Genomic DNA, 24,425 nt, shown 5'->3' on the forward strand with positions numbered 1-24,425 from the left:
CAGCATGGGATGGCAGGATGAGTGATGAGATGATGTAACTCAGTCTTGTATTCCAAGAGATCTGTGCCACACTGGGCTGACCTCAGTTTTGGACACCATAAAGAAACCAGACTGCTGTCACCCTCAGACAGGCCTTCCTTAACACCTCGCAGCAGGCAGCCCTGAAAGGCAGCTGTGTTCGGGTCATTGAGTATGCACAGTGGAGGCTCAGTGTTGGAGACCTTGGCTGTAATCCTCTTCTAGGGAGATAAGAGCTGTCCTTTCTGTGGTGAGGCAGGAGGCAGGCTCCAAAGGAAGAGCAAAGCCCTGTCATTTGCTCTCTCATGCGCTGCGGCGCCCAGAGTTTAGTCCTTTAGGCATTCTTTTGTTCCTGCTGCCGTGGTTACATACTCCCCAGAGCAGTACCTTCCCTGTGGTGATAGAAGCAGCTGCCATACTTAACTCTGCTGCACTTAGCCCTCCCTACAGAATGGCCTTGCTCTATCCCAACACTTCCAGCAGCTTGTCAGCCTTGGCTAGAGTTACTTTTCATCTCTGCCATTTTCCACTCTTCAGCCCTCAGAGGCCCTCCAACAAAAGGGAACAACATGGCTGTGCTCAATCATCCCTGTGCATGAGTGGTCCCCTCCCTCTCCTCACTGTCCCTGTCATTCAGGGAGCTGTCAGACTGCCATCTCTCCCACTTTCTGACTTCTTCAGAGTTACTCATGGTCTAAACTAAGATCGATGGTAACTCTATGTTGGGGGGGGATGGTTATGGTGACCTGCCTGGTCCACCTGTCCCTACTAACCATACCTCTGCACACACCTCTCCCCCACCCAGTTTCTCCATCTCACAGGGCCACTCTGCTTTCTGCTTGGAATGCCTTGTTTTATCTATGTCCCAGTGCATGCTCCTATACCAAGCGGGGCTCCACTTTAGTGTGGTCCAGCTCACTTGAGCAGAAAGCTGAGTTACCTTCACCTCTTTACTCAACCTGCTATTCAGTGTTGACTGAGTACTAGCCCTGAAGTAAATCCTGCTGTGCCCAGAGTTCTAGGGACACAGACCTCTGAGGAAAGAGACCACAATATCTGTGAATGAGATTCTAACTCCCTCCATATCACTTCAGAGTTAAAATGGGGCACTGGAGTGTCTCTCAATTGGTAGGATGCTTCTCTCACATACCTGAGGCTCTAGATTTGATCCTGAGTGCTGCATACATTGGGAGGTAGAAGCAGGAGGATCAGGAGTTCAAGGTCATCCTTAGCTACATAGTGAGTTTGAAGCCAGCTTGGGATATGTTGGCTCTTTTTTTAAAATAATTAAACTTTATTATACAACCCAACTAGCTTATACAAGAAGGAAAAAGGTTAAAGGGACAAAAGAGTGAACCTTCCGGTATCCGTTCCACAGGACGGGTCCTTAGGTGTCTCTCTGGCCCACGTGCTGGTCCAGCCGGTCCGCTACTCCCCACACTCTCTCGCCCAGCTGACTTTGTTGTTCTCTCCTCCCCAACTGCATGAGTCACGTGGGAAGGACCGTCTCCTTCTCCCGGTGAGGGTCAATTAGAAAGACAATAGTCCAGATGGGGTTCCCAGGTCTGTTTCCTGAATTCCAGACCCAGGATGGCTCCACTCAGTCTGTCACAAGGTATTTATGGGATGCCCCAAGGGTAAAGCCCGCCAAGACTGCTCCCACCTGTGACAAGGCTTATTCTTTCCCACACATCCCTCTTTTCTTTTAAAAAAAAATTAAGGACTATATACACACATATACATATATACATAATCATCAGGTATCAAGTACATAACCAAGTCCTTTTATACTTGTTAACCTGAGAGAAAGTATTCCACTATCTTACCAAAGAGAGTCTTTTTTTTTTTTTTTCACGAGACATTGCAATTATCCATCTATAAATGTGTTTTTAATTCTTTTTTTTTTGTTTTTGTTTTTGTTTTTGTTTTTTCGAGACAGGGTTTCTCTGTGTAGCCTTGGCCATCCTGGACTCACTTTGTAGACAAGGCTGGCCTCGAACTCACAGCGATCCGCCTGCCTCTGCCTCCCGAGTGCTGGGATTAAAGGCATGCGCCACCACGCCCGGCGTGTTTTTAATTCTTAAACTAAAGCTTCTGGTAACACTGTGGCTATCTAGTCTTTAATCCCATCAGAGACCCAAGAAGGAAAATCTATCTAATAAAGGATGTGCTGGCAAGCAACTTCCAAGTTGCATAGGACAGAGAGAGCAGACCGCCTGGATAGTCACCGGATTCTCTCCTTCATTGGGGCAATCAGTCTTTAGCCTTATCAACCCAAAACATCTAACAAACTGCTTTTTGAAGCAGGAAATCCCACGGTCTGGTCCATCTAGTCTCTTCAAAGCTGGACAGTCAACTTTCCAGCATCACTGTTTTTTGTTTTTTGGTTTTTTGGTTTTTTTTTTTTGGTTTTTTCGAGACAGGGTCTCTTTGTGTAGCCTTGGCCATCCTGGACTCACTTTGTAGACCAGGCTGGCCTCGAACTCACAGCGATTCGCCTGCTTCTGCCTCCCGAGTGCTGGGATTAAAGGCGTGCGCCACCACGCCCGGCTCCAGCATCACTGTTGATCATTGCAGCCAGTCAGCCTGTCATCAGCAGTAGAGATAAGAGCAGTTTCTCCTCCGTCCAGTGACCATCTGTCACCTGCGTCTCTTGAAGCCCCCATCTTTAATGGTGCAAATGGAGAAGCAGCCAGGAGCGGATGTCTCTCTCTGTCAGGAAAGCCCTCATCCTTAAATGCCATATTCTGTGGATCTCTGAAGAATTTGAAGACCAACTCTATCTATTTTTACAGTTACCAATCTATTCCTTTGAAGACATATACAAGAAATTAAACAAACCTGCTCTATGACAAAGTAAGTTAGTATCTAGTAGGATTTCTACGTAACTAAATACCAACTTTTATCCCCGATCTTCTTGAACAGTTTTTCCTAAGACATTAGTGGTACATGAATAATACATTAAATAAACATTGAATAAAATGAACTTAAGTTTCTAACATACAATATATATTTTGTCAACATATAACATACAGTACATAAGGCAAAAATGAATGACAGTATACAATTTAAATTTTTATCAATGAAGCAAAAGTTGAAGTCTTAAATTTCCATCAATCAAAAGTCTTAAATTTTCATCAATCTACAATACCGTCTCCCAAATAGTTACTACAAGCTTTTTGCCAGTCTTTATTAATTACTCATAAAGACATAATCTCAGAATCAGTAAGAGGCACTACAATTTCTTTCGGGTCCATCCCTGACAAATGGCGCAACCTTATTTTTCTCTTTGTAATCAATTTAGAAATTTTCTCTATGTATGTTTTCAATTTTTTGTTTTGTTTATTTGCCAGGAATATCCATTCTATGATCTTGTCTTCCCTTTGCATAAGAAGCCCAGTAGGAGAATGTTTCGAAGACAAAATAACCAGAATGCAACCAAGTTCAGGATCAATTTTATCTACATATGCCTTTTGAAGTGTTTGTTCCACCAGAATTAACTCCTTTTCTGCCTCAGCGGTCAGACATCTAGGACTGTTTAAATCCGAATCCCCTTGTAAAGTTTGGAACAAGTTACTTAACTCATAGGTAGCTAACCTGATTGTAGGCCTTAACCAGTTAATATCTCCCAATAATCTTTGAAAGTCATTAAGAGTTTGTAATTTATCTCTACGGATCTGTACCTTTTGTGGTCGGATTTTTTGTTCATTTATTTTGTAGCCTAAATAGGTAATTGAATCTCCTCTTTGTATTTTTTCCACAGCAATCTGTAATCCCCACCCAGCATGGTAGAATTTTTTGTGCTTCCTGAAACATTTTTTTCTACAACACTACGATCAGAATCAGCTAGCAGAATATCATCCATGTAATGGTATATGATAGATTGAGAAAACTGCTTACGAATTATTTCTAAAGGTTGTTGCACAAAATACTGGCATAAAGTTGGGCTGTTAAACATTTCTTGTGGAAGTACCTTCCAGTGATATCTCTTCAATGGAGAATTACTGTTCAGAGTAGGTACTGAGAAGGCAAACCTTTCCCTGTCCTTCTCATGTAGAGGTATGGTGAAAAAACAATCTTTTAAATCAACTGTAATTATATGCCAAGACCTAGGTAGCAAGGAAGGCAAAGGAATTCCAGGTTGAAGCGAACCCATGGGTTGAATCACCTTGTTTATGGCCCTCAAATCTGTTATCATTCTCCGTCCACCTGATTTCTTTCTTACCACAAACACAGGGGAATTCCAGGGACTGGAAGATTTCTTCGATGTGTTGAGCCTCCAGCTGCTCTTTCACTAAACCGTGAAGTGCCTGTAACTTTTCTTTTGTTAAGGGCCACTGCTCCTGCCATACAGGTCTGTTTGAAGTCCATTTTAGGGGCAAGGCGGTTGGTATCTCAGCAGTGGTCCCTCTTATAAATTTTGACACTCTAAACCTGAAGAGTTCTGAGGTTGGACAATGGGCATAGCTTGTGGTCGCCCTTGACCACTTACATTAATCTCTTCCCCAGAAGCGCGTGCCAATTCACCCATAGTTTCAATCCTGTTTATCTCGGTATTTGTAGGAATAGTAATCTGAGTACCCCAATGTTGTAAGAGGTCTCTTCCCCATAGATTTATGGGAATGTCAGCCACATAGGGTTTCAGCCTCCCTATCTGCCCATCTGGTCCCACACACTCAAGCCACTGTACACTTTGTTTTATTTGAGACAACTTATCAATTCCTACAATTTCTGAATAAACCTTCTTAAGTGGCCAATTTTGGTTCCAAGACTTGTGGCAAATGATGGAGACATCGGCTCTGCTGTCTACCAAGCCTTCTATTTTAACATCATTCAATTGTACAATTAACTTAGGTCTCTGATCATTAATTACTGTTTGCCAGAACACACGGGTCCCTGTGCTTCCGAACGCACCAGTCCTTTCCACTGGAGCGGCTTTGCCCTTAATGTAAGGAAACAGTAGGAGTTGAGCAATTCTATCCCCGGCATCAATTTTTATCTCTTTTTTCACACATGTCATGATTTTTATTTCCTCTTTAGAATCTCCGTCTGTAATACCGGGATGCACAATAAAACCATGAGAAGTCAGCCCACTTCTTCCCAGAACCATTTTTACTGTGCCTGAAGGCAAAGGTCCGAAAACACCAGTATTTAATTTGTAACATTCAACCTGGGGAGATAGGGTAAGAGACATATTTGAAGCCAGAGCCAAGGCTGCACTGTCTTCAGTAGCATGCATTAGATCACTAACACTCAGTTCCCGTTTTCCTGCGGGTTTGTCACTTCTTGACTGGTCAAAGGAATTTGGCTGGCATTGTTTATGGGGGCCCGAGCCGATGGCCCCCTCCTGCCATTTCCCGTCAGCAAGATATTGCCTTGCACATCTCTCTTAGACTGACAATCCTGAGACCAATGTTTCCCTTTTCCACAGTGACTACAGTACCCTGTGTTACCGTCATAACCAGAACCTCCTTGTTCTCTCCTACAAGTTATGTTTTCTCCTGGCTTATTGCGCCTTCTATCTCTACAGTTTCTTTGCACATGACCAATTTTACCACAATTGAAGCACCGAGTATTATGATATCTGGGCTCTCTGGCTAAAGCTTGTCCCACAATATTATTTTGATACTCCTGAGAGTTGATATTAACTTTCTCCTTTACCCAGTCATCTAGTGGAGCACCTCTTTCGTTTAATGGTCTAAGCACCCTCTTACAGTCAGCATTTGCAGTCTCATAAGCCATGATAAGTTTTAATGCCTGTTTGTTGTCAGAATCTGGCATCACCTTATCCATAGCAGATCCTAATCTCTGCAAGAATTTTGTAAAGGGCTCCAGGGGTCCTTGGAACACTTTAGTAAATGGAATAGTTGTTTTCCCAGGTTCCTCTACCAGCTCCCAAGCTCTCAAGGCTGCCTTACGACATTGTTCAATCACTCTATCTTCAGCTTGAATTTGTTCTCTAATGTTAGTATATTGTCCTTCACCAAGCAATTGATCTCTATTAATATTTATTCCCTGTGTCGTATTTTTCTGTTCTATTTTTATAGCCTCTGTTCGCCACCATGATAACCACTGTAACTGTTGTGCTGCTTCCAATACCACTGAAACTAACTTTTTCCAATCTTGGGGAACAAGTCTATTCTGAGTGGCCCAGCTGTTTAACATTTGTTTAACGAAGGTAGAGTGCATACCATATTTGACGACGGATTCCTTAAAATGTTTTAAATCCATCATGTCTACAGGACGCCAGGCCATTTTGTCATAACCCTCAGCACCATTTTGCTCAGGACATGTCTTATAGTGACTGGAAAAGCTGAAGGTGTCTGGGTGACTGTGGAGGTGTCCTCCACTGGGACATTTACTTCCAAAGACCTTTTGGTCGGTCTGGCTTCCTTTGCCTCTGGTTTCTGACCTTCTCCACCCTTTTTAACCAAAGGTGCCTTCTGCTTTTCCAGACCTTCCAGTTTTTTCTGCATTTTGCCCATTTGTTCAGTCAAGTCAGTAATTCTTTCCAAAAGGATAGAGCTTATTGACTCTTTTGGTTTTTTCTGGCTTTCCGGTCGCTCTATTTTTTGTCCTTCATCACTACCAATTACCAAAAATTCTTTCTGCTTTCCCATCCCTTCATTTTCTTTCCTCAGCCTTTCTATCTGTCCAGTCAAATCTGCAATCTTTTCCAAAAGGATAGAACTTACTGACCCTTCCGGCTTTTCTATGTCATTAGCCTTTCTTCTAATCCTTCTAAGCATGAAATACTGTAATAAAAGGACAATGAAAAAACAGAGAATTCCCTCTAAGTATAATGCAGGAAAAAGTTTTGCAACAGCAGTTGCAACTTTGCCGATACCCTGAAACAGCATTTATATTCCTTCGAATACTGACTCTTCCTCCGTACCCTTAGGGACTGTGGAACCCATCAGGCCCCACGTTGGGCGCCAGATGTTGGCTCCCGAGTGCTGGGATTAAAGGCGTGCTTCACCGCACCCGGCTTGGCTCTTTTTTTTAATAATTAAACTTTATTATACAACCCAACTAGCTTATACAAGAAGGAAAAAGGTTAAAGGGACAAAAGAGTGAACCTTCCGGTATCCGTTCCACGGGACGGGTCCTTAGGTGTCTCTCTGGCCCATGTGCTGGTCCAGCTGGTCCGCTACTCCCCACGCTCTCTCGCCCAGCTGACTTTGTTGTTCTCTCCTCCCCAACTGCATGAGTCACGTGGGAAGGACCGTCTCCTTCTCCCGGTGAGGGTCAATTAGAAAGACAATAGTCTAGGTGGGGTTCCCAGGTCTGTTTCCTGAATTCCAGACCCAGGATGGCTCCACTCAGTCTGTCACAAGGTATTCATGGGGTGCCCCAAGTGTAAAGCCCGCCAAGACTGCTCCCACCTGTGACAAGGCTTATTCTTTCCCACAGGGATACATCTAAATTTTTATTTTAGATGGGAAGAAGTTTGTTTAAAGAAATAAGAAAGAAATCCAAGTGTTCAAAACTCAGGCTCTCAACACTTCGTGGCTTTTGCAGAATCTTTGAATAGAAGTAAAAGATATCATTTTATAGCATTCATCTAGATCCAGAACCCTGTTCTGTCTCTGCCCCCTTTCTTTTCTTTTCCTTTTTTTCCCCCCCCCCCAAGACAAAGTTTCTCTGTGTAGCCTTGACTGTCCTGGACTCACTTTGTAGACCAGGCTAGCCTTGAACTCACAGCGATCTGCCTGCCTCTGCCTCCCAAGTGCTGGGATTAAAGGTGTGTGCCACCACCACCCGGCACTGTCCCCTTTCTTACCCCTTTTGCTTCATTAGGGAACATGTCAGGACACAAGATTGTATTTTGTTCTCATATTCTCATTCTCCTCCTCTCTCTTTCTCCCTTTCTTTTTCTCTCCTTTATTTTGGTGCTCTGAATTAAACTCTGAGACTTGTACCATGATGAGCAAGCACTACTTCACTAAGCAATACACACACCCCATGCCCCTATTTAATTAAATTTAGTTTTTACAAATAAAATTTGAGACATGGGTCTTTATGTTGCTAGGCTGGTCTAAACTCCCCAGGGTCAATCATACTGGGTAGCTGAGCTCTGTCTTTTTATTTATTTATTACTATGTATACTGTGCTCTGCCTGCAGGTACGTCTGCAGGCCAGAAGAGGGCATCAGATCACACTATAGGTGGTTATGAGCCAACACATGGTTTCTGGGAATTGAACTCAGGACCTCAAGAGGAGCAGTCAGTGCCTTACCCTTTAGTACCATTCCTTGTATTGTGGTGACCTCCAACCATAAAATTACTCCGTTGCTGTTTCATAACTGTAATTTTACTACTGTTATGAATCACAATATAAATGTCTGATATTCAGGAGACCTTATATGTGAACCCCAAGGGAGTCTTAACCCACTACTTGAGAACTGCTGGCCTAAAACCAAATGCAAACTTCAGGCAGGGCTAGAGAGATACCACTTTAAGCCTAATATGCTTGAAGAAGTATAAAAACAAACAAAACACCAGAACTCTGCGTTCAGCTGAATGCAGCTGAGGATGTTCAAATGGTGGGGTTACTTGAGATCAATCTGGGAAACACATAAAGAACTATGTCTCAAAAGCAAAAGCAAAGACCAGCAGGGCATGATGGTACACACTTAGAATCCCAACACTCAGAAGGCCGAGCCTGACCTTACATGACCTTGTCTCAACAAAGTCCTTTAAAAACCTCTGTCCTCATCTTTCTCTTTCTGTCTTCAGACTGTCCTTCCACATCCTGCTCTCTGCTGCTCACTCCTTCCCTAGCCACTATGGAATCTCAGTGTGGGAGGGTTCCCAGTGTTGCTGTCTTGGTCAGAGGGTTTGCTAGCCCCACCAGTGTCCAATCTTGCTAGATTTTTCAAAAAGCATAATTTTGGGTAGCTTCTGAGTGTGCTGTCCTTACTGTTATAATGAGAGTTCTGCTCTCCTGAGTAAACCCAAAGCTCTAGTTCCCAGAATTTCTTCTGTGCCCTTTTCTCTGCGTTCATTCAGGCCCACGTAAGTACAGAAAGAAGGCCTTTGAAGGTGGGAATACTGGATCTGAAAATATAAAAATACATCTTGAGACAAAGCTGAAGGAGGAACTGAGTCATGGTAGCAAGCCCAGCTTTGTTCCTCCCTCCCCCTGGCTGCTCTGCAGTGTGACTACCTTCTTATCCCACAGTCATGGGCTGCATGAGGAACCTCAGGGGCCAGGTCAGCTCGAGTACCACATCCTCTGCTTCTTGCCTTGCGTGCAGCCAAGAAGTGAAAAAAGATGAGAAGCATGTTCTTAAAATCCAGAACTTTTCAAAATTAGAAGAGACTTTGAATTGTGTTGTGGTCAGTCTCTCCATTCTGAAAGTGAGGGGCTGTGAGTTCTCTTAGGTCATACAGAGAAGTGCAGTTAGTTGTCACCAGACTTACAGTCTGACACTTTAATCTGTCACCTTGATGCTAGTCAGAAGAGACTTGGGCCATTTGTTTTCTTCTAGTGTCACTTGAGAATGGTCTGAGGCAGGAGGTGAGCAGGGTTTGCTGCCAGAAGGAAGAAGCTTGCTCATCCCTGCACAGCCAAGGCTGCACAGGTGCCTCCATCTTCATCCCTTTTCTGGACTTGCAAGCTGGAAGTGAGACTCCGTAGCAGCCTTGGGGACTGTGCTTGCCATGTCCTCCACTCAGGTAGGAGGCGCAGAGAGGAGAGACAAGGCCTCCGAGCTGGAACAGAGTGTCTGTAGGTGCCTCTCCCTCTAAGAGACGCCTGGAGTCCTCAGGAGTGGCTTTGGCTCAGGAGAAAAGTAGCAGATAATAAGGGGGAAATGGTTAGGGAGTGGTTCCTCCCAGTCCCTGCAGTTGTCTCTCTGCTGTTACCCTCAAGAGTAGGCACTTTTGTGGCAAGAGAACAAGGTCTCTGGGATCTGTGTACTGGGGGGGAAAAGCAGCCAGCTTGATGGTCAGACTGAGCCCAGGGCCCAGCCCCGCCATGCAAGTGTCCAGAGACTCCGGGAGAGGATGGACTGGTGGCACATGCATTGAAGCGGCCTCCTAATCTAACGTCTGTAGGCAGAGCTAACTAACCTCTTAACGTTTCCTGTTAGCCCTCACCCCTCCTGTGTCTCATAGCAGTCCAGATGAAGGTAGAAATCTCTGTGAGACTAACCAGCTGCTACTTGGGACCTGTCCCATCTGTTGTCACCTGAGGCCATGAATGTGGCTGCCTGAGCCCAAGGATATATACAGACTGAGGTCAGGGTTCTGTCCTTCAGCCAGAGAAAGCAGTTAGAACTTTGGAAACTAAAGGGCATGGCTGTTTAATCATTTTTCTTTTTCTCATGCTCAGAATGCCTCCTGACTAGTCAGTCATAGCCTCGCAGACATACTTAGGCTGCAGAGAAGCAGATGGGGTGGGCTGCAGGTACTGACCACTTTCTTGGGAGGCGCTGGGTTAGGCTTGAGGCCAGAAGCGGGACTGGAAGATGTGGGAGGTCTAGGTAAGCTTTTTCAGAGGTTGCTTAGCTGGAGGTCAGCCCAAGCCCCCACCTCACTGTCTGCAGGCTAGATGAGGCCCACCTCCCTGTGTTTAGCCTGCTTGACTTTGTACTGCATTTTTTTTTTTTCTAACACAAAGGTATAACTTGAGTCACATTGGCTTGGAGACCACTACCAGCATAGCTGTTCCCAACTCTTCAAAGATGGAGAGTGTTAGGGGCCTTCCAGAGAGCTATGCTGCCCTCAGACAAATGAGTCCATTGGCATTCTGTACACAGAGGCACGAAAGCAGTAATTGATAAGGCGAGAGTCTGGGGAGTAGGGAGGGTGGATCAATCTGGCTTGCTTTAGCGCTAACAGGCTGACCGCCTGACAAGCAGCAGGGGGTGGTGCCTGGTGCTTGCCTGTGCCCCTCTGGAGATGGAGCTGTTTAAGCTCACTGTGCAGGTCTGGTGAGAGGCCCTTCTAAGACTATCAGACTGGTTTGAAGCCACTGGAGTCCACGCTTTAACTGGGTGAGGCTCTCAAGTGAGAGCCTCCAGTTCATCCATGTTCAGGTTTCCAGCTTGTGAATCCAGCTTTACCACTGCTCCATCTTCTGCAGAGAAACTGCTCCTCTTTTGTTTGGAGAAGGTTGTTTGGGTTAGTGTCTCAGGAGCGACAAACTGGCTTCAGATTGTCTTTGAAGTACAGGGTGGCTTTGAACTCTTGATCCTCCTGCCTCCATCTACCAAGTACTGACATCTTTTGTTACCATCATCATCATCATCATTACTCATCCTGAAACTCACTCTAGTCCAGGCTGGCCTCAAACTCAAGAGATCACCTGCCTCTGCCTCCTGAATGATGGGCTTGAAGATGTGCTGGGCTCTAATGTGCAGAACAAGGAGTTGCTCCTCTGTCCAGAACGGAATAAGGAACGGACAGCTTTGTTCAGAATACTCTGGGATGCCCTGGAACTGTTCTTCCAAGAACCCAGGCTGGGCTGCAGTATGTCTCCTGGCTCCCAGAGAAGCCCAGCAGGGCAGCACGACGCAGGTGTTCTGATCCAGTCTGTGCTCAGCTGGCAGCATCAGTCCACAGAGAGGTCTTTAAAAATATTATAACAGCTGGGCATGGTGGTGCAAGCCTTTAATCCCAGCATTTGGGAGGCAGAGGCAGACAGATCTCTGAGAGTTCCAGGCGACCCTGGTCTACAAGTGAGTCTGGGACATCCAGGACTACACAGAGAAACATTGTCTAAAAAAACAAACAAACAAACAAACAACAACAACAACCAAACAGTGTGTGTTTGTGTGTGTGTGTCCGGGTGTTTTTCTTGCCTACATGTCTGTGCAGCATGTGCATGCCCAGAGAGGCCAGACATCCAGGAATTTGAGTTACAAACAATTGTGAACTGCCATATGGGTGCTGGGCATCAAAACCAGGTCCTCTGAAGATCAGCCAGTCCTCTTAACCTCTGAGCCATCCCTCCAGCCTGTCCATAGGCCCTTCTTTTTTGGGGGGCGGGTTTCAAGACAAGATCTCTCTTTGTTAGCCTTGGCTGTCCTGGACTCACTTTTTAGACCAGGCTGGCCTCGAACTCACAGTGATCTGCCTGCCTCTGCCTCCCGAGTGCTGGGATTAAAGGCATGCACCACCACGCCTGGCTCATAGGCCCTTCTTAATTTGAGAACCAAAAGGTTTTTTTGTCAGTTATCAACTCATCCTTCTCAGTCTCAACACTGGATCCTGCGCTACACAGACCTACAGGGGTATCAGGACCTGCTTGCTTGGTGGGAGAGCCAACTCTTCGCGGAGCTCGCTGCTCTCAGTAAGCAAGCCTTCTCTAGACCACCACAGCTACATGTCCTCTGGCCTTGACTTTTTACCTCTTGAGTGCTAAAATCACTAGGTGCTGGCCTAATGGTGACTGTGGTCCTGTTGCATTCCTGATCCTTTTCACTTCTACCTAAGCTCAGTAAAATTGAAGGTTTGCTTTTGAAAAGACAGGGGGACAGTGACTATGAGAAAACCTCCTACCTCTTCCTTAGGAGGCCAGAGAAGTCTTTTGTCTGCATCACTTCTGTCTAGCAGTTGGGAAGGGGGTGACCTGTTGTCTAGGAGGAGGTCAAGGGAGCCCTACTAGGATAATGGGAATCAGCAGGTGTGTGTTAAATGGCCGTGTCCCTACCTGGAATATGAACTCTTGTAAGGTGTGCCTGTGCACCCTGGAGAGCGTGTTCATGGGCTCCCCAAGGTGAAGGATGCCATGGAATAGGACAGACAGACTTCACCTAGCAGTAAAGAGAGCAGTGGTGCCCCTGGGATCATATACAGCCTGTATAGCAGAACAGGGAACTATCCAGCTGCCTCCCCTTTATGCATCAGAGCCCTTTCTAGAAGTTCTCTCAGGAAATTCAAGCCCCAGAACCTGTCCTCTAGTAGGGTAGCTTAAGGATCCGCAACCCTAATCCTAACTCAACTCTCTACAGCACTTTGCCCCACTAGGCTGAGTTCAATGGCCTAAAGTAGTTTCCACGAAGGACACCATTGGACAGCATTCACTGGGGGTTAATTCACTACACCGACACCTACCAGGTGCCTCTACATGTGCTGTACCCAGCCAGCACTAAGGCTCGGTGCCATCTGATGGGAATAAGTAGCTTGAATTCACAGACTGAAATAGTTGTAAGCACTGAGGGCTAGGAAAGCATCTAAGGAGATGTTCTTGGCACTAAGAATTTAAGTTCAACCAGGTAAATACAAGCTAGGGAGGCTGAGACCCAGGGATTGACAGACACTTGCTGAATATCTGAGACAAGGCAACTCTGGTTTCCTGTAGCAGAACAGGAGAGCTGTAGGGATAGAGTGTATTAGAAGGAGGCTGGCACACAGTACTTAGAGGGAGCAGTTGGTTTGGTTGGTTGTTTTTTTGTTGTGGTTGTTTTGTTTGTTTTTTGAGACAGGGTTTCTTTGTGTTGCCCTGGCTGTTCTGGAACTAGCTCTGTAGACCAGGCTAGCCTCTAACTCAGAGACCCACTGGCCTCTGCCTCCCATGCTGGGATTAAAGGCGTGTGCCACCACCATCCAGCTTGTTTTGAGATAGCATCTCACTATGTAGACTGTAGTGGCCTGACTCACAGATGTCTGCCTGCCTCTGTCCGTCAAATGCTGATATTAGTGGCATGTACCAGTACACTTGGCTAATTTTACAGGAGCTTTTGTGGCTCAAAGAAGTCATATAGACTGGAAAGAGCCTCTGAAAAGGGATATCATCTCATCTTTATTTGGCCCTAGAATTCCCTACACTATCACTAGACTGGAAAAATATAGATGCATTAAATGTTATTTTCTTATTTATTCATTTATTAATTTTTATTAAGTGTTATTTTTTTCAGGCTGGGCGTGGTGGCACACACCTGTAATCCCAGCACTTGGGGAGACAGAGGCAGGTGGATCTCTATGAGTTCTCTACAAAGCAAGTCGAGGCCAGCCAAGGCTACACAGAGAAACCCTGTCTCGAAAAACCAACCAACCAAACAAACAAAAGTTCTTTCTCTTGGTGGCCAGGAGGCTCAGGTTGTGCAGGACATTCCTTGTAAGTTAGAAGGGAGACTCTCTCAGTGAGAGTTGTGAAGTTCTTCTCTACTTGGCCTGGTCCAGACAGATGGTTGTTGAAGGTTAGACATGGTGAGAGAATTTGGATCACTCTCTTCAGAAATCTAGGAGAACTGCAGAAATGGCTTAGCAGTTAAGAGTGGCTCTTACAAAAGACCTAGGTTTGTTCCCAGTACCCACATAAGGGCTCACAGCTGCCTGTTACTCCAGGTGCATCCATCCTCCATTGGCGCCTATGTATATATGTGTGGATGTGTGTGGGTGTATATATGTGTACATGTATGTATGTATGTATGTATGTATTTTTGCATATACATGCACTCAGGTACACACACATATAAATATTTGAAAATCTCTGAGCCAGATACAGTGGTACATGCCTTTATTCCAGCACTCAGGAAAAAGAGGCAGGTGGATCTCAGTGAGTTACAGGCTAGCCTAGTCTACATATTTAGTTCCAGGTTAGTCAGGGCTATGCAAAGAAGACTCTGTTTCAAAACAAAACAAACAAACAAAAACCCTCCCTAGGGTAGGTTAAGGGTCATGGCAGGGACCATCTCTTTTAGCCAGGCTTCGGGTGCAGAGCACTTAAAGTTGCTTCCTAGGATAGACACCAGGTCCTTTTCCTCCTTGTCAGATTCATCACTAAGCAGTGCCTGCTTAGTAGCCTGAGTCAGTATTGAAGGGGAGGGAAGGAGTTCCAGTCTGCTGCAAGAGAAGAGGGGTGCTGCCTCTCTAGACTGCACAAAGGCTGGGCAGATCCTAGTTCTGTGGTGTTGGCAACATCCAGATGGGAGGACAGTGTTGAGTCCTCTCACACTAATTTTTGTCCTTGGCTTCTAGCCCTGGCCTAGTGTATCTAATCTAGCCAAGGACTTCATTGACCGCCTGCTGACAGTGGACCCTGGAGCCCGGATGACTGCACTACAGGCCCTAAGACACCCATGGGTAGTAAGCATGGCAGCCTCTTCATCCATGAAGAATCTGCACCGATCCATCTCCCAGAATCTCCTCAAGCGTGCTTCTTCTCGTTGCCAGAGCACCAAATCCTCCCAGTCCACACGTTCCAGCCGCTCCACACGCTCCAACAAGTCGCGCCGTGTTCGGGAGCGTGAATTGCGCGAGCTCAACCTCCGTTATCAACAGCAGTATAACGGCTGAGCCACCAGCTGTGACATGGACACACTCTCATCTCATCCTGGCCACTCTCTGCCATGTCACCTGGGCCCAATACCTTCTCTGTAGCTAGGCCTCATGGCCAGCAGTATGTAGAGCATGCCTGGGCCCAGCTCTTCTCTCTGTTTGAGTTGGGAAAAGGTGCGGGACCCAGTCCCCCCTGATCTCCTTAATGTTTGCTTCTTCCTTGGACCGAAGGGGCCTACAGTGTTGGGTAGAAAGACTCCTATGGCTCAGGACTCTTTTAACCCGTTACTTTTATAACCCCCTTTCCTCTGCAAAGCATTGGTCTAGCTCCCATATTCTCTGCCATGCTAATCCAGTGGGAGGTCTAGCTTTTTTTTTTTTTTGTATTTTGAGACAGGGTTTCTCTGTGTAGCCTTGGCTGTCCTGGACTCACTTTGTAGACCAGGCTGGCCTCGAACTCATAGCAATCCACCTGCCTCTGCCTCCCAAGTGCTGGGCTTAAAGGTGGGAGATCTAGCTTTTGCCATAGCTAGATTGCAAGACCTCATTGGTCCCTTAGCACCAGTTAGATCCAAGCAACCCTACCATTTCCCCAGCCAAGTATATCTTTCTTCATGGTGCCACCAGGGACCCCTTCTAGCCCTCAGACTTGCCAGCACCTCTGGCGGTAGGACTGTGGCATGGACCTTAACCTCAGGCTCCAGCCTCTCTATGAGAGGGATTCTATCTATCACCCTCAGCGCCTTTGCAGAGCCCACTGTAGTCTCTCTGTCCTATTGGATGCATTTCATTCCCCGTCTGCCTCCTCAGCACTGAGGGGTTAAAAGGAGCTCAGCTGCTGCTACCTGGGGGTGGATGCGCCTGGAAAGGGTTCTCCTCAGAATTCCTTTGGTATTGCCCTTTGCCACTTGTCTTCTGGAGCTGCCATGCCCTCCTTTATAGCTCCGCAATGGTGCCATCTTGTGTCTGGTCTGGGAATAGATGGCCGGGGGAGGGGGTGGTGACTGGTACATATCCTTGCAAACCCAGAGCCCTCCAAAAGGAAGAGGAAAGAAAGGAGTTGCTGAATTGGGGGAGAGTCCTGGGCTGCTCAACTCCCCTTCTGCTCAGCTTCTCTAAACCTCACCCTGGAACTTAGCCATACTGTGTTACCTGCCTCTGAACCCTGGGTGCCGTGGGTGCTGGCCTTGCCCGATCTGTCCTGTGCCCATTTCTTTTCATAGCATTAACTTTCTAGGCTGGCCTCACTGAGTCTCAGACTGGAGGGGCCCTTCTAGGAGGTAGGGCAGGGCCACAGGGGCTGCTTCCCAGAGGACTGAGCCATAGCGGGCCCTATAGCTGTCATGGTCTCCCCTACCACCACCACAGGAGGCTGGAATCCAAGCTCCCTCCCTCTGTAGCTGCTTTTAGTGGGTAGGAAGGGGCCAGACAGAGCCTAGCTTGGGCCTTGGCCAGACTAAGAGCCTCTGTCAGCAAGAAGAGTCTTATTCCATTCAACTCTTCAGGAAGCAGCCTTGGGCTAGGCCCTCTTTTCTACATATGCCACCTCCACTGGGAAACCAAAGAGACCACTCTGTGCCAAGTCAACTGTGCCTTATATACCCTCTCCTTAGGTCCCCTGCCCCCTGGCTAGGAGGCAGTGGAGAGTCCAAGCCTCACAGCCTCTGAATCCCCCACCTGCCAGGTGGGGTGTGAACCACTGGGGACTTGCTTTCTCTCTTGCCCAAAGTAGGCCTGGTTGTGAGGATAGGACAGAGGGAGTTTAGTGTCCTGGGCCTTTGATAGGTCCACCAGGCCTTCATGCCATGGACGTGGATGGAGAATGTGCAGTTATTTATTTTGTGTACTCTGTAAATGTATCTTCTATATCCAATAAACAGGCTGCCCTCCCCTAAGGAAGGCTGCCATTTTTTTTCTGACCACAGATTGTGCCATGGGGCTAGTGGATTGTTCAAAAAGAGGAGTAAGGGCCACAGCGTGCGATGCCTATTGCGGGAAGCTCCTGGCTGCTCAGCCATTGCTATGCTAGAAGACAAAGTCCAAGTCATGGGTAGAACCCCCAGGAACCTCTCCTTCCCACAAGCTGGGGTGAAAGACAAAGGTGCACAAGAGAACTGAGCATGGTGTCTTTATTGGATTGAGATGGGGGAAGGATCTGTGGAGTTTAGTTGCTGGCCATGACTTGGTTGATCCAGGTGTTGAACTTGCTGACCCGGGCATACATGGCCGGGGCTTGTACATTGCAGTTTTCAGTACCCCAAGAGACAATACCAATAAGTACCCAGGTATTTCCTTTCCGGCAGACAAGAGGGCCTCCTGAGTCACCCTGAGAGGGAGAAGGGGAGACGTCAGTATGGCAGTTCGTGGATGTATACCAGGGGACAGTGCGGGGGCAGGGTGCCATGCTTACCTGACATGAAGAGGCACCTGAGGCACCCGCACAAATCATGGAATCAGTGATACGTGAGCCCCAGTACTGCCGACACTGATTCACAGTGACCAAGGGTAGAACTACTTGCTGCAGGCGTGCTGGTGTCACGTTGCCTGTGGGCCAGGAAAGGCGGTCAGGTTGGCCCAGGAGGCTTAGTCTGGTCTTCCCTCGCTCTTTCCCAAGCTCTTACCCACACCACTGATTCGGCCCCAACCAGTGGTGACACACGTGAGGCCGTCAGGCAGTGCCTCATTTGAGGAAGCCAGGCAGACTGGTGAGATTCGTGCTGTGTAGCGGGCTGGTGTGGCAAGCTTCAGGAGCGTGATGTCATTGTTCATAGTCCTGGAGTTCCAGCTAGGGTGTGTAATGGCCTATGGAGTCAGTAAAGAGCCATGTACAGCTGGAGTGGGCACAGGCACCTAGGGTCGGTGCTGAGGCGGGTAGGTCAGAGCATGCTTGAGCTTCTGTGTCCAAAGCAAGCCATCTGCAGCCCATTTTCTTTCTACACATGTAGCCAGGTACTCACCTTTGAGATGGCTACCACCTGCACAGGTTCAGCATTGGAAGATCGGTCATATTCTCCCAAAATGGCAAAGTGGCGTCCAGCCCTGTAAGGATAATGGGAATGGGTAGCTGCAAAGGGGTTTCAGAGGGAGCATCCAAGGGAAGGATGTGGGACGTGATGGAGTAGGCAGGGCGAGTGGAATACACTCACACGACTTGGCAGTGAGCAGCAGTGACTACCCAGTTGGGGCTGATGAGAGAACCACCACAGAAGTGGAAGCCGTTCCCGTCCTAGGGTCAAAAGTCAGACCTGTGAAAGGGCTTAAGGTACCCACAGGCATAAAGCACCCTGACCCGTCCCTAGGGTAAGTACCTGCAAAGACACCTGCCAGGGCCAGGAGCCTGGCACTGCGTTCTCTCCGTTGACAATCCTCTGGCTGTAGCTCAGTGCGGGGGAGATGGCAGGAACACCACAGCCTGAACAAAGGGCTGGTGAGGAGCCACAACCAACCCACCGCTCCCCACGTGCTCCTCAGTACCTCAAGCTGGATATTACCACAAAGATTGCTCCCCCTTTCCTTGAGTGCCTTTTAGGCACACACAACTATCTTGCATGCCTTGCCCCACCGCCCTGCAAGTCCTATGCATGCTGCCACATACACCAGCCCCGCCCTGATGTTCTCCAGGTCACTTTTCTCCCCGATTCCTGTTGTCATCTCCTTGGCCCTCTGTTCTTCTAGGCCTGAGCAGTCTGCCATGTAGCCAGAAAGCTTTGCTAATCTATGCACATCGTTCATGTTTTCCTGAGCTTTCTCAGGTCTAGCTCAAGCTCCTATCTCATTTGTGTGACTGGTCCCTGGCTCTTCCCCCTAGTCCCAGCTCAGAAAGGCTCCCTCCCTCCTTTGCCTAGGTACACCAGTTTTCTTTTGCCTGCACTGTCCATTTCTATTCTGGCCAGGCTGGCCCCTAAATGGGAGCTGGGAGCTAAGTTGTCTTAGATTCTTCAGTCAAGGTTGGTCCCAGCCCACTTACCCCAGGAGGAGCCAAAGAGGACCAGGCTAAGGGTTAGGCTAAGCAGAAGCATTGTGGAAGTTAATGACTGAGGTTGAGAATGGCCTCGCTTTATTTATGGGTATCCTTGTCCTTGGGCAAAGTCTTGGGTCTGAGACCAGGCCAGCTGTGTGGTCTTAGCACAGCCTGACACCTGTTTAGGAGAGGTCTTAGGCCAAAGTCCTTGGAATTATCAAGAACCCAGGTGTGAGGCTCTCACCCCGCCTCCCCAAACTTTAGTTTTCTATTGGCTTTCAGAACCACTTCCTATCCCAAGTGTTGGCCACAAGGATACCAAGGACGTATGGCTGAAGTAGGTGTAAAGTGTCAACCTGCTGGCCAGGACCTATGACATTTCCCAGAGCTACCAGGACTTCTAGAAAAGCCTGCTTAGAACAGAGGGGTGTTACAATTGGTGGAAGGAAGAGCCAGATGTGGCCGCCTCTGCTGTGAAGCCAAGGATGGAGGCTCTGGCAGGTTGTGAATCCTAACAGACATCATCTTGGGGTTCTCATCAGTATGGAACAGGCCTCAGAGGTTTGCCCAGAGAGGCTGACTCCTGACAGCATGAACTGGGATGGGACCCAAACCCTCGTGCATCTGGCTCTAAGACCTCTGTTACTGGTAAGTGTGAGGGAGCCCTCAGAGACTCAGAGACCCTGGACTGAAGTTGGTAGAAGAGTGAGAGCCATGGGCAAGATCTGTCCACAGCACATTAGTTTGGGCTCCAAGCTGAGCGTGAGAGAAGGCGAAAGGGGAAAAGGTGCTTCCATATGCACAGTTGCAACCAGTGAGTTAGCCTGCATTTTTCTAGGGTATCAAAGGCTTTGACTGGCTCAAGAATACCTGTCTAAAAATGGAAACGGGCGAATAAAGAAATGGATAGACACAAGAGCAAATATATGAATTATAAAGGCTGGTGAACATACAGATGTTTACTGAACAATTCCTTTAACTTAACTGTTGTATATACATTTTTTTCCCCCATAATAAAGTCTTAGGGCAACACACAATTGGGGGCAAAGGGTGTCCAGCCTGGAAGAGGACCTCTCTGGAGAATGTGCCTTATCAGTTTTGAAGCCCCAACGGAGCTTAGCTTGCTTGCTTTTTCTTTTTCTTTCTTTCTTTTTCTTTTCTTTTTGAGACAGGGTTTCTCTGTGTAGCCTTGGCTTTCCTGGACTCGCTTTGTAGATCAGGCTGGCCTCAAACTCACAGACATCCACCTGCCCCTGCCTCCCAAGTGCTGGAAGATAAGGGGTGTGCCACCATGCTCAGCTGAGCTTAGCTATTGATAAGATGTTCCTACCAACCCCCAAGTGGACCTGGTACTCAGTGGGTGCTTAACAAAGTTTGTTTAAACGTGTCATCTTTCCCCATGAGTTCACGACCCCTTTCAGTCCAGAGAACCTGGAGTCAGTCTCCCTACTCACAGCGCCACATGTACAGACAAGGCCCAGCTTTTCACCAGAGGCTCACACATGCCTGATCGCCTCAGGGTGTCAGAAGCAGAGGCACTGCAGGTGAGTGAAAGGGTGCTTGGTGAGGAGTAGTTGCCTATCAGCATTACAGCCGCCTAAAGACCCACAGTGGACCTGGTGGTCACTGGTAAGCCAGGGCAAGGCTATGAGAGGGGGGTGTGGGGGGGGGTCATAAAAGACAGGGTATTGGTGAAGTAAGCTACCATATGGAACTAGGTTTGGAGATGACAGGACATAGCTTTCCATCTCAAAGCCTATATAGCTGGCTAGGGCTGTGATTCCGGATGGACAGGTCCTAGAGGCGATGATACAGAATACCTCAGGCCAGGAACAGGGCCTGTGGTCCTTAGATACCTCAGCCACAAAGTTCATAAGGCTGCTTGTCCCACTCCTCTCAAGAAAGACACAGTCTTCTGTTTTAAGTGTTTGTATTTCCTGGATTTATTTCCCCCTTGTTTGAAATTCTAAGTCTCAGGCCACTTTATTCCACCTCCATGGTCTGCACAGTTTCCTCCAGGAGCTCCAGGTTCAGGGGTCTCACTTCCTGGGTCAGGACAGCTGTGGTTCCAGGAGCAAAGTGGTAATGGCCAGCCCTAGAAGGGAGGAGGACCAGCCTTTCAGAATGCAGCCTGACCTGTTCTGGCAGACCCCCTATTTGCAGCTCTTGCTAAGGCTGCAGTTCCCTCCTGTAGTCCTCCCGTCCCCTGCCCCTACCTCTGCACAGGCTCTGTGGGTGAGCTCAATGTTCTCAGCAGCTTGGCACCAGCTGCAGTGATGACACATGCGTCCACACTGCCCCCAGAGCCCAGGTCACCCAGGATTCCTGCAGTGATGGCTTCCACCAACAGCTCTTGAGCAGCCTCCAGCTGGGGTAGTGTGAATGAGGTTAAATGAAACTAGTTACCTTGCTCTAACCTGGGGTCTTTATTAGTCTTTTGTTTGTTTTTCAAGACAGGTTTTCTCTGTGTATTCTTGGCTGTCTTGGACTCACTTTGTAGCCCAGGCTGGCCTTGAACTCAGAGAATCGCCTGCCTCTGCCTCCTTGAGTGCTGTGAGCGCCACTGTGCCTGGCTAGATTTTGTTAATCTTGAAGCCTAGACAATTTGCTATCCCTCTATCCAAAATTCCAGTCCCTTAGTTTCTCACTCCCTCTCCCCCAAAACACTGTGTTCCCGCCACCATTATACCCTCTACAAACTTCTCAGTGTTGCTTACACTTGTAGCCCCCCCTTCCAGCAGTTTTCCCACTCACCAGGTCTAGTCCTCTGTCATGGAGTTTCTCTCTGGGCCTTACTTACTGGGAAGCACAGTCACCTGCTTCTAACCCGTTACAAAGTCCAGACCTCAAACCTCATCCTTAATGATCCTTTGGGAGCTACAGTTTCTCTCTGATCTCAGCTTGGTACTGACTGTTCCTCACGTCTTCAACATTACTCAGTCCCTATCCAGAGGCGTCACTTTTGCCCCTACAAGCCTTCCTTGTTTCTATATGTGGCCAAGGTCTTTCCGGCACTCCCCACTAGTGAGCATGAAGTAATGGGCAGGAGTCGCTCACCGTCATGTTTGGCTGGAACCGGTCCTCCAGTAGTGCAATGGCTGCATCCTGTCCAGAGCCTGCAGGTGGGAAGTGGCATCTGAAGTGAGTTTTAACTGCTCTATCTGAACCTTGAAGGCAATGCTGCAGGGGCAGGATTCGTAGAGAAAGGGTGGAAGGTGCTCACCAAGGGCTGTAAAAGGCAGCCGGCTGTAAGAACCATGGGGGTGCACGCTATAGAGTTGCGGTCCTTTCAGATCAACCCCGCCCACGATCAATGATGCTCCCACGTGGCCTTGGTACCTGTGGAACAGTGGGCGTACTGCCAGCCGGAGCCAGGCCCCGCCCACTTCACTTCATCTCGGTCTGAGTCCCACCCCTTCCTGTGTCCTAGGATCCTACAACTCAGTTCCTCTTCCGGAACTCAGCTTTAGTCCGGCCCGCCTAGTTCCTTCCGGTTTCTCTGCTGGTCGCAGCCGGGCCTTTTCTTTGGTCCCATCTTCTGTCAACTCCACCCACCTGCAGATACCCCTTCTAGGGGTCCTCTTAGCCCCACCTGCTCACCGGAAGAGCGTTTGGCGCAGGATACGGGTGACCGTGTCCACCCGAGGCTCACGGCCGGTGGACAGCGCGTGTAGCTCCATCTTGGAAGCAACCATCCGCGTGGTCATCTCAGTGTCCGCAGCTACTCCAGCCCCACCGCAGCTGAGGGAAAAGGCATGGTGGTGGTGGACAGGAAGAGAGTAGGGCTTGAGCGACAGTGCAGCTTTTGCTTGAGTGTGGGGACTGGCTTGGGGGATTCTTACTAGATTTTGGGGGCGATGAAGTGGATCTTCTCGCAGCTTTTGTCCGCCACGACCGAATCGCTAGTGGCCCGCGTGTCTGCGCCCAGGATAACTCCATCCTGCAGAGGAAGAGCCCAGCCTTAATGCCAACCCGATCTTCTCCGCCGTGGCTGCTGTTCTAGCCCTCCAGCCCTTTCGCCCTGCTCACTCGGAACACAAGTCCCGCGATGGTAGTCCCGGTTTTGCGTGCATGAGGGACCCGAAGGCCCGGGAGGACTTGTTCCAAGGTCGCATTCCTAGAAACATTAGGTGAATCGCGTTTCATTCCTGCTTCTAGAGAGGGTCCTTGAACCGGTCCCCCAATCCATATTTACTTTCCTCATCTCCTGGGTTAAAGCCCCCGCCCAAGCATAGTTTCCCCAACTTCCACCTGGGAAACAAGGCCTGCAGTCGAGCACCAGCAGCTCGCGACCAGCACTCCACACCCCCTTCACCTCTGGCAGTTCTCGAAAGAGAAGCCTCCTTTTTGTTCTGCTGCCTGCTTCAGCATCTCCGGGCAGGGAGGCCCACTGAGATCCAGGAGTCGATGGGTGGATTAGAGGAAGGAAAGAGTGAAGCAAAGGGGAGCAGAAAGGCGTCGGCTTCTGTGGAGCTGTAGAGGACGCTTCCCACTTTCGCTTTCACCTCCACCCAAGTTCAGAGGTTACTGGCTGCTTTGTGCATCTCTTTCACTTTCGCCTTTGCTTCTAGTCTAAGGCAGTTTGAGGGAATAGGGTATCGCTTGCCAGGTCTTCCACAGTCCTCCTTAGTTCCTCCATCCCCACCCCATATGATACGCTAGCGAGCACTGCAAGTACACACATATATACAGGCGAAACACTCACACACAGAACTCTTTAAAAATAAGTATAAATCGTGCCAGGCGTGGTGGCCCACGCATTTAACCCCAGCACTCGGGAGGCAGAGACAGACGGATCTCAGTGAGTTCAAAGCCAGCCTGGTCTACAAAGTGAGTCCAGGACAGCCAAGGCTATTATATAGAGAAACTGTCTCAAAAACAAAAACAACCAAAAAAACAGAAGAAGAAGAAAGAAAAAGAAAAAAGTATAAAATGCTGGGCAATGGTGGGGCATGCCTTAAATCCCAGCTCTCCGGAGGCAAGTGGATCTCTCAGTTCCAGCTAGCTTGGTACAGAGTGTATTCCAGGACAGCCAAGGCTACACAGAAAACCCCTGTCTCAAACAAATCAAAACAAACAAACGTGTGTGTGTGTGTGTGTGTGTGTGTTAATGTGTTACATGCATACTAGGTGCCCACCAGGGTAGAAGAGAGCATCAGATTCCCTAAAACTGAAGTTACAGATGGTTGTGAGCCACCATATGGATATTGGGAACA

The 24,425-nt window shown here is 48.2% G+C and overlaps 3 protein-coding genes across 3 annotated transcripts in view; 1 reads left to right on the forward strand and 2 right to left on the reverse strand.

Moving 5' to 3' along the window:
- The window catches only part of Pskh1 (protein serine kinase H1), a 32,643-nt gene extending 17,243 nt beyond the window's left edge, over positions 1-15,400 (forward strand). The window contains exon 3 of the mRNA XM_051169280.1: positions 14,949-15,400. Within this exon, the coding sequence (XP_051025237.1) occupies positions 14,949-15,266 (318 nt within the window). The 3' untranslated portion in view covers positions 15,267-15,400. The remainder of the gene's footprint in view (positions 1-14,948) is intronic.
- Positions 15,401-17,121: 1,721 nt separating this feature from the next.
- On the reverse strand, positions 17,122-20,131 carry Ctrl (chymotrypsin like). Its single transcript, XM_051169282.1, has 7 exons — positions 19,216-20,131; positions 18,557-18,660; positions 18,395-18,474; positions 18,206-18,287; positions 17,870-18,050; positions 17,659-17,792; positions 17,122-17,574 (listed from the first exon to the last, which is right to left on the reverse strand). Exons 1-7 carry the CDS (start codon positions 19,265-19,267, stop codon positions 17,413-17,415), a joined length of 795 nt encoding a protein of 264 aa, XP_051025239.1. The 5' UTR covers positions 19,268-20,131; the 3' UTR covers positions 17,122-17,412.
- An 898-nt stretch (positions 20,132-21,029) lies between these two features.
- Psmb10 (proteasome 20S subunit beta 10) lies at positions 21,030-23,595 on the reverse strand. The gene is made up of 8 exons (XM_051169281.1): positions 23,525-23,595; positions 23,239-23,326; positions 23,052-23,149; positions 22,810-22,950; positions 22,433-22,548; positions 22,267-22,325; positions 21,426-21,577; positions 21,030-21,304 (listed from the first exon to the last, which is right to left on the reverse strand). The coding sequence occupies exons 1-8, from the start codon at positions 23,578-23,580 to the stop codon at positions 21,193-21,195; spliced, it is 822 nt and encodes a 273-aa protein (XP_051025238.1). The 5' UTR covers positions 23,581-23,595; the 3' UTR covers positions 21,030-21,192.
- Positions 23,596-24,425: the final 830 nt, after the last annotated feature.

Source organism: Acomys russatus, chromosome 26 (genome assembly GCF_903995435.1).
Source record: "Acomys russatus chromosome 26, mAcoRus1.1, whole genome shotgun sequence".
Lineage (NCBI taxonomy): Eukaryota > Metazoa > Chordata > Mammalia > Rodentia > Muridae > Acomys > Acomys russatus.

Excerpts from the sequence above, each read along its gene's own strand:
- Ctrl (XM_051169282.1), bottom strand. The coding sequence starts at position 19,267 with ATGCTTCTGCTTAGCCTAACCCTTAGCCTGGTCCTCTTTGGCTCCTCC. Across the intron at positions 18,475-18,556 it reads CCTGGCAGGTGTCTTTGCAG|GACGGGAACGGCTTCCACTT; the intron begins GTACTTACCCTA and ends TTTTGACCCTAG. Across the intron at positions 18,288-18,394 it reads GCTGCTCACTGCCAAGTCGT|GGCTGGACGCCACTTTGCCA; the intron begins GTGAGTGTATTC and ends TTATCCTTACAG.
- Psmb10 (XM_051169281.1), bottom strand. The coding sequence starts at position 23,580 with ATGCTGAAGCAGGCAGCAGAACAAAAAGGAGGCTTCTCTTTCGAGAAC. Across the intron at positions 23,327-23,524 it reads TCTTTCGAGAACTGCCAGAG|GAATGCGACCTTGGAACAAG; the intron begins GTGAAGGGGGTG and ends TAATGTTTCTAG. Across the intron at positions 22,326-22,432 it reads GCTGCCTTTTACAGCCCTTG|GCTCTGGACAGGATGCAGCC; the intron begins GTGAGCACCTTC and ends TCCCACCTGCAG.